The 8,599-nt window shown below is 46.4% G+C and overlaps 1 protein-coding gene across 1 annotated transcript; it reads right to left on the bottom strand.

Moving 5' to 3' along the window:
- Positions 1-4,740: 4,740 nt before the first annotated feature.
- LOC117143343 (probable serine/threonine-protein kinase fhkB) lies at positions 4,741-8,540 on the bottom strand. Its single transcript, XM_033308012.1, has 3 exons — positions 7,357-8,540; positions 5,635-7,299; positions 4,741-5,550 (listed from the first exon to the last, which is right to left on the bottom strand). The coding sequence occupies exons 1-3, from the start codon at positions 8,239-8,241 to the stop codon at positions 4,825-4,827; spliced, it is 3,276 nt and encodes a 1,091-aa protein (XP_033163903.1). The 5' UTR covers positions 8,242-8,540; the 3' UTR covers positions 4,741-4,824.
- Positions 8,541-8,599: the final 59 nt, after the last annotated feature.

Here is an 8,599-nt window from a genome sequence, read left to right as displayed (position 1 = left end):
TATATTTAAATAAAAGCTCGATCGATGACCACTGTGCCTATGACACCCTTTAAATATCTGTTAACCCAGCTCTTCCCCCCCGATAATTGTCTGCCCGTCTGGATGTTATTGCTCACGTTCTCATTCTCTCAGGTGCACGCTACGCTCCAGTGGTGCGGCCATTCTGCCCTTCTGTGCACTCTACACTCTCAGACAGGACAAATATATAAACTATAAAACCACTTAAATGTATGAAGTTCATATGTTTTACAAGCATATAATTGACGTATTTATCGAATTGCTTAATTTCTATATTAGGAAAACCACTTACTATAAATGCCAGCTATTTGCACATTTTTTCCAATTAAAGTCATTAATAAACTTTAAAACTCGGAAATACTCAGCTTAAACCATTAATAGACCCAGTTTATTAGAAATTAATTAACTAAATTACTGCCGATCAACAGATTCAACAAGATTCACAGCAATAACGTTCTATATAGCCAAGTATATAAAGGAGTTGGCAGCAGGAGTCTGGCGATTTCATTAGCCAGGCCCGAACTTACATAAGGTCGAAACAGGAGCGGCAGGAAGAAGATGTCTGAACCTCGATGGCGATGACTTTTACTGTCGTTTGAGGTGCATACATACATTTCGGTATATATCTATATATAGTTAGTTATATATGTACATATGTATGAGTGTGGGCGTCGTCTGGTGGACTTGTTCGGTGAAAGGGAAAGGTTATTAGACTCGCCCCGCGTGCAGAATTCGAAGTGGTGGGGGTCCAGACACTGGCTGCTCCTTATTGTTATAATAACCTTTCGGTTTTCTGTTTTCACTGTCGACGGAAGTGGGCGGCGACAGGCGGCAGCAGGTGCCGGTGGGCGGGGCAGTGCAATGACAGCGGTCGACGTCGGTCCTTGGTCCTTGGTCCACCATTCGGCGATGGGCATTACGAAAGACTGCCACTTGCTCTCTCTCTGTTTTTGGATTTCTAGGCGACGAACTCGCGGCCCAGTCACAGGCTCAGTTTGTGGCAGGATTTCTCGCCTTTTCGGGATATTTCGGCTATTGACTCGACCTGCGGACATTGCCGCATGGCGGCCTCAGTTGAATGCACCCGACGAGGTCACAGGACATCGGCCCACCGCGTTCTCGGTCAAAGTCACATGGCCACTTGACACCAGAGCCCAGATAAACGCAACTACAATGACTAGGAGATATAAACGTACGTAAGTAGGGATGTGAGTGATGAAAATAGAATTTGAAGTAGGCTTTTCAGGACATTTGCATATACACAGGGGGTAGTGAACCGAAAGAAAGGACTTTTTTTGGGGTCAACTGAATGTCGGCTGATGAAATAAGTTCACGGGTGTGATTATTATACAAAACGAACAAGGAAACAGATTTATGCATTTTATAAAACACATGAATAAGTAATCAAATACTAGAAGTATAAATTAAATTAGGGGAAAACCAAATATTTCGATATTCTTCATTTTTGTGAACAAGTATTTGTTTCAATAAAAGAATGACTCACTTCAGTGATGTCATGATTATTGGCATAGGTTTTTGGTTTTTATAAACGACATAAAGATAAGTAGTTACCACACATGAGCTGTTATCACAACTGCAAAGTATTACTTATCAAATCAGTTATTGATTTGCTGAAGGTTACTACCACTTGGCGGCTTTTAAATCCTTTTAATATAAGGAAATATTATTAAAAATCACATATTCAATCCTGATTGATTGATATGCTGCAAAAAATGACTCACCAAACCAGTTGGATTGGCCCATAAAGATAGCTATCAATCGATTGATCATATTTTAGTGGGTCAATTACCGGATGCTAGATATCGCTTTTCGTTCGAGAATTTTCCTTTTTCACGTTTGCCAGCTGCAATCGGTGCATCGCACGCTTATTAAAGTTTTCCGCCAAAAAAAAAAAAGTTTCTCCATCCCACTCAAGTTTCCCTCGGCGAGATGCAAAATATTTGGCGAGAAGAGAAAATATGTAGGGAAAATTCGCGAACAGATTTTATGAGGTCAAAACTCATTACCAGCGGTGGCAGCGGCGGGGGGTACGCTGTTGCATAGTGCACACTGTACAGTACATACACGTTAGCCCCAATTCGGCGAGTGGGAAAAAGAAAAGCTGCAGCAAGCGGCCCATGACAGTTGTTGCAGTTGCAACTTTCTAATGCGGCAACAGCACTGCAAACGGATGTGGATCGCGGCGACTGCAGCTTGCAACGTGGCATCAGCATTATGTGTGCCATGATGCACATGCACCGCACTGCAGCCAGAAAGCAAGAAAATCGAATCGAATTTCTCCGACACTGCTTTCCACTGCAAATTACTTAACTATTTTCCCAGTTTTCGCTTTGTCGTGCAACTGGCGAACAGTTGTTGCATGTTGTTGCATATTAGCGGCTGCAACAACAGCAGCAGCAGCAACACGGTGCGGCAGTGAAAAGTTGGTCATGACAATCAAATGGCCAACACTGCGTGGCATTCGAGGGGAGAGCAGTATCGCTATCTGCCGGGGTTGGGGGTCTTAGCTGGTTTTTCTGCACACACATACATGTCGTTGTGTGTGGCCACTGATGCATTCCGCCTGTTGCAACTGCCACTTAGGCGAGTCTAGTAGGGTCCCTTACTAACCTTTGCAGGCCACCATTTTGCACGACTTGCTGGCGAGGAGTTGCACTTAGTCACAGGAATGACTAACCAACCAACCGACTGGTAGTCGTTGTTCTACCCTAAATTCCCAGGGTGACTCAGATCGGTCCTTGCCACAAACGCAAGTTGTTAACGCTCCTTTGGACGAGGCCATCGGTCATCATTGAGTGATATTCAGTGGGGGAGAAACAAGACGTGCTTCATAAGATACCAAATATGAGCTACTTACTTAAAGAAATGGCTAATATTTAGATATATGTTATCAAGATATTTAGATATATGTTACTGTATAAAGAAAATAAAATAGAATATTCCAAAAATATAGCATAATAGGACATTAAATGAATACATAGATGTTTTCAAGCCAACGAAAAGATATAGATATTGTTATAAAAGTATTCTACTAATAAATATTATATGAAACTATGATTTCAAGCTCGTAAATTTATTGAATTACCTAGCTAGTTTTTTTTAAAAATCGTATCATAAATAGACTATCATCATATCACCTTAATTTTAAATCCTGGCTAATCCGCTTAGCCACCTGTCCAGATGGTGAAAACGCCTAGCTTGGTAACTTGATCTTAGCCAACTTAATTGCTGGCGGGTACTTAACGAAAAGTCTACCCACTTTTCTGGGATTAAGACTTTCCTTCGTTGGAGACCCGAATACCGTTGGCCACCAGCTTAATTAGAAACGAGTTAAGTGTCGCAGCTCAGCACTTAACTGATCTATTAACGAATTTCTTTCTAGCCATTTCTATTGACTTTTGTTGTCATCTTGCCTTGTGCTTTTGGCTGGCGGGTCGGGTGATCGGGAATGGGTATGGGTATCCAGATGGTGATCGGTGTGCCCCAGTGATCTAATAAATGCCGCATTGTCATTCGCTCCGCTTGGCCACTCCGTTTGTCACTCAATGCCCGTGGCCCCGAAACTGGGGCACATTCATTAATTTATCGCATGCAAAACAATCCGCTGAAGTATCTAATGCTGCAGCGCTGGCGTTGCAGTCGACACACAAAAAAATAGAAAGTTTTTCGCCAATCGCCGGCGGGACTGCCTGCTGCAATTTTCTCTTTGCAATTTGATTAAATAAAATATTGTGTAAAAGCGACGCCGGCAGAGCAACTTTCCAACTGCAAACTGCATACTGCAGGCTGCAGTTTCGCGCCACGACTTCTAAGTCGGTTACTAGATGCAATAATAATTGCATTTGTCCCACTTTACTTTCACTTGGCGAACGAGCAACAAGCAACAAGCAGCAGGCAGCAAGCAACAAGCTGCAAGCTTCGAGCTCCAAGCAACTAGCAACAAAAAGCCGCAGCGCAGGCGTCGACTTTGACTTTGTGTGCCTGTTGCAGCTTTTCCATGTGTGTGTTCCGATGTGTGTGTGTGTTGCATGAAAAGTTGCAACTTTTTCCAGTCGCTTGGTGGAAATTGTGCGCCGTTTGGTTGACTGGCAAAAAGGAAAAGTGGGTCAAGCGCAGCATTGTTGTTGATGCTGCCGTTGCTGCTGTTACTTGTTGCATGCCCCCACTAAATTGACAATTGCCTGCAACACACACATTATGGGTTCGCCACTTTGGCATTTGATTTATGAAACTGGGTTACCGCTGCTTTCCTTTTTCGCGCTGCGATTCATATGGTTTTTGCTTTAACATTTCGTCAATTTATTCGCTATCATTTAAAGATCTTTACATATTACTCAATAGTACAGCAAGCACTAATCTTAAACATATTTATGTACGATTATTTTTTTTTACATTGCCTTCAATATATTGTTTTATTGTGCTTTACATAAAAAAATTACATTTAAATCCGGGGCGCAAACTCATTTCGTAAATCTTGCTTTAGATCGAGTCTGTGCCTAATATTTACAATCTTTTTGAATTTTGTAGCGTACTTTTTGCTTTCGTTATTTTTTTTGGCATCAAAACAATAAATAAGGTAGTTAAAACATTAAAGATAGGCGAAAGGAAGTTTGTTCGCAGAAAACTAGTTTAAATTAGAACGCGGAGATTTTCCCGGTTTGGTTTTATCATCTTTGAAGAGGGGAAATTGTTTTAAAATAAAAAACTAAAACAATCTAAATGGGTGACTTGGTCAACAGAGCTATGTGCAAAACAATTTAATAGAAAGGAATAGGAATAGATTGGTTATCGTCGATGCAGGATGTTGGATAGGGTGCGTATCTGCGTCTGCAGCTCGGAGTCCATGCGGTACGCTTCCTCCTCGAAGATGAGACGCATCTCCTGCAGCGCTGGCAGCTTGTCCGCCTGCATGTTGAGCAGATCCCCAAAGAACTTGGTCCACACATGCTTTTTGAGGTAACGCGGCAGCTTCTGTCGTATGTCCCACCTGGAGCCCTTCTTTTGCGGCTGCATGTAGTCACCGAAGAGCATCACATGAACGGTCGCCGCAATGCAGAAGAGATCCGTTTCGTAGGACCAGCTGCGTCCCTCCTGCATCTCGATGCAGGTGAAGCCATCCGTTTGCACCACCTTGCGGAACTTGGTCTTCTCCCCGTCCGGGAAGAGGGACATATCGATAGCACAGCCGAAGTCAATCAAACGCAGCGATGGCAGCGGACTGTCCACATTGGGCACACGCATTAGCAGGAAGTTGTCCGGTTTGATGTCCGCATGAATGATGTGCTGGCGATGCAGGTGGTCCACGATATTGCAGATCTGCGCGGAGAAGTGCATCACCAGCGATTCGTGCATTACTTTGTTGGTCGTCTGGCGGATCTTGTTGTTGATGTCCAGCAGCGAACCGAACGGTGAGAACTCGGTGGCTATTAGGCTAGCATTTGGGGCGATGATCGCCGTGGAAATGTCCATCACGCCAGGCAACACCTCTGGCTCCTTGATGCGTTTCAGCACCTAAAACACGCAATTTGTATTAATACCCAAATCTTTTTGGCAAAAAAAAACTTTAATATAGGTGGTAAGTAGAATTTTTCTTACCTGATCACATATATATATCTCCCAGGTGTTTGGGGGCTTCTGATACTTGAGCGCCACTACATTGCCGGTCCGAGAATCAGTGGCTTTATAAACCGAACCGTAGGATCCGCGACCCACCTCTTTGTCGATGCTGAAGGTCACGCCTTCCAGGACATTCAGCGTGCGAGTGTTGGATATTTTTGGCAGTGGCGTTTGGACAATCTTGTAACTGGCATGGGCATCGTGATTGCCCGGAAAGTCTAACTTAGCGAGGAAAGCCCGGCACAGTTCGCTGTTGAAAGGATCGATGGCCTCCTTGTCCATGTGGCGGGCTATCGTTTCAACGGCCTTCGATAGCCGACGCTCCTGGGCCTCCGTGTCGTGTTGAGTGGCGAAGTAAGAGTTCTCTTGAAATGTGGAGAAATCGGCCATGGTGGTAGTGCCATTATTATTGTTGCTGGTGTTATTGTTGTTGTTGTGCATTTGTAAGGTCTTATTGACCGGATGGAGGATCTGCTGTTGCGATGTGTCCCGGAAGTTAAGTCTATCCACAGCCAAGGCAAGCGAGCTATTTGAGTTATCCAAGGCTGTGGCACTGGAGAACGAAAAGTTTGCATTGTCGTTAAATGTGCCAGGTGCTCCGGCGAGCACACTACTAGACGCCGCAATGGCCACATCAGCCGCCGAGGATGCCGAGTTACTGTTGCTGCAGAGATCCGGCAGGAACTTGCTGCGCTTGACTTTGGTGCGTGCCCTGCGATAGCCATTCGCCTCGCTCTTCGGCGTCGAGGTCTGGCCCAGCATGTAGGGATGGAAGTGGTGGTGGCTTCCGTTGCGTTGACGCTGGATGGGAATCGGAGAAGCGGGTGCCGGGTCCGGCGAAGGATGATGGACTGCCTGCGGGGGCTGATGGATTATTTGATGCTGTTCCTGCTGCTGCTGCTGTTGTTGCTGGTAAACATTCTCTATGGTATAGGCACTGTAGGTGCTGCTGGGCTCCTTCCTGAACTTGATCTTAATCGATCGGTTTTCTTGCTCGAAAGTGGTTTGCGCACTGAACTGCACGCCATTTGTGTACGGTCCGCTAGGCTCCTCTTCATCGTCTTCCTCCTCTTCATCAGAGTCATCTTCCTCGTTATCTTCGCCAGCTTCCTCCTCCTCTTCTCCCTCCTCGGCGTCGTTGTCCTCATCTTCCTCACCTGTGTTCTCCTGACCACTGCTGGTGTTCTGCCCGTAAAGAGCTCCATCCACAGCAGTCATATAGTAAGATTTCTCTGTTTCGTAGGAATCATAAAGAGTTTGCTGTTCTTGTTCTGGCGGCTCCGATATCTTGGCTTTTTGCTCCATTAACTGTTTAAACTTGCGGGCTAGTATCTCTTCCGGACTGTACTCGATGCCTGCTCCTGGTGGATATACCAACTGCTTGGCATAGTGACACACACGCGAGGGATCATCAGGCTCTTCGAGCGTTAGAGCCGGCTTCCAGGTCTCATGGTTGTTGCGCCCGTAGGCGTGGAAATTGCGCGGCAAGCGTAGGCCAGCCACTTCGTTTGACACCGGAGGACTTTGTTGAGGAGGTGGATTGCCGTTGCCGTTTTGTTGCTGCTGCGGCTGCTGTGCGTGCAGCTGCGGTACTGCAGTTTGTTGCGTCGGCAACTGTGACTGTTGGGCTGGTGCATAATGGGACTAAAACAAAAAAGGAGTATTTATCAAGTAGTTTTGATATTACATTTTAATGCTCACCTCTGCCACAGGAGCATATTGCGATTGTTGCTGGACTTGGGCTGGTGGTATTGCTGCTGGGGACTGATTTGCTGGGTGTGGTTCATAGCGCGGCCGCTCCTGGTAGTGTGTCTGATAGGGGACCTGTTGTTCTGGCGGCAGATGCTGCTGTGGCGCCGGCTGATGAGGCTGTGTTTGCGGATGATATTGCTGATAGACATTCTGCTGATATGGCTGGGGACGGTGTTGTGTATAGCTCTGTGGCATCTGCTGCTGTGCATAGTTCGTAAGTTGCTGCAGTGCATCCTGCGGGGGATGTTGCTGCTGCTGTTGCTGATGCTGCTGTTGCCGCTGGTAAAAAAGAGACCTGGCATAGGCGAACTTGGTGTGGGCGTGCTGCAGCTCCGAGCTGCTCTGCGCCTTCTCCTGGAAGGCCAAGTTGAACACCGCCTCGGCATCCTTATACTCCTCGCGAGACTCGTAATAGGCAGCCCATCCAATGTAAAAGGCGGCCACCTGCCGACCAGTTCCTCGCTGAAACAGCACCTGGTAGAAGTGGAGTGGATCCGTCTGCATGGCTATGTACTTCAGCCACAGCCGCACCAAACGGACATCCTGGCGATAGTATTCATTGTGCTCATAAACCGTCAGACATCTCTCCAGAGTTTCGCGGTACTTTAACTCCGGATCGCTTTGCGCGTGATTCTCGTACCAGCAGATGTAGTTATACCAATGATCGAGTGGATCGGGACCCTGGTACAGGGATATGGCGTGCTCCCAAGCCTGCTTGTCGTTCAGGAAGCCGTGCATCTCGTCCGGACTGGCCAGCGGCGGTGCTCCAGCTGCGACTGCTCCTGCTCCTCCTCCAGAACCCGATCCCTGGCGCATGTACGAGTGCATGGCCATCTCGGCCGGATGGGGAATCCCCTGATCCCGCTGCGTCGTAATGCAAACAAATGAATGCGAGACTGTGGTTTCTACGGGTCACCACCAAGAAGTCTCGGATTTCGGAGTGTAGTGCCCCTTGCCGATTGGACTGGTTAGGCTCCACCAACTCAGTTAATCCCTCGGCGTCGTCGGCTGTCACTGGTTGCACATACACATGATTTTCGGTTGGATTTTTTAACAGTTTGCAATGCTCAGCGATATTTTGTATTTTTTTCTTGCTTTTTAGCTTGCAAATGGAATTTATTAGTGCTGCAAAACAATCGATAGAATCATTGGATGTCACTGTTGACGATGGCTAGGCACAAGGTTATCGATA

This window comes from Drosophila mauritiana, chromosome 2L (genome assembly GCF_004382145.1).
Source record: "Drosophila mauritiana strain mau12 chromosome 2L, ASM438214v1, whole genome shotgun sequence".
Lineage (NCBI taxonomy): Eukaryota > Metazoa > Arthropoda > Insecta > Diptera > Drosophilidae > Drosophila > Drosophila mauritiana.
The sequence above is the reverse complement of the archived record's forward strand: the minus strand, read 5'-3'. Positions and strand labels throughout refer to the sequence as shown.

Excerpts from the sequence above, each read along its gene's own strand:
- LOC117143343 (XM_033308012.1), bottom strand. The coding sequence starts at position 8,241 with ATGGCCATGCACTCGTACATGCGCCAGGGATCGGGTTCTGGAGGAGGA. Across the intron at positions 7,300-7,356 it reads AATATGCTCCTGTGGCAGAG|TCCCATTATGCACCAGCCCA; the intron begins GTGAGCATTAAA and ends TTTTTGTTTTAG. Across the intron at positions 5,551-5,634 it reads AGATATATATATGTGATCAG|GTGCTGAAACGCATCAAGGA; the intron begins GTAAGAAAAATT and ends TGCGTGTTTTAG.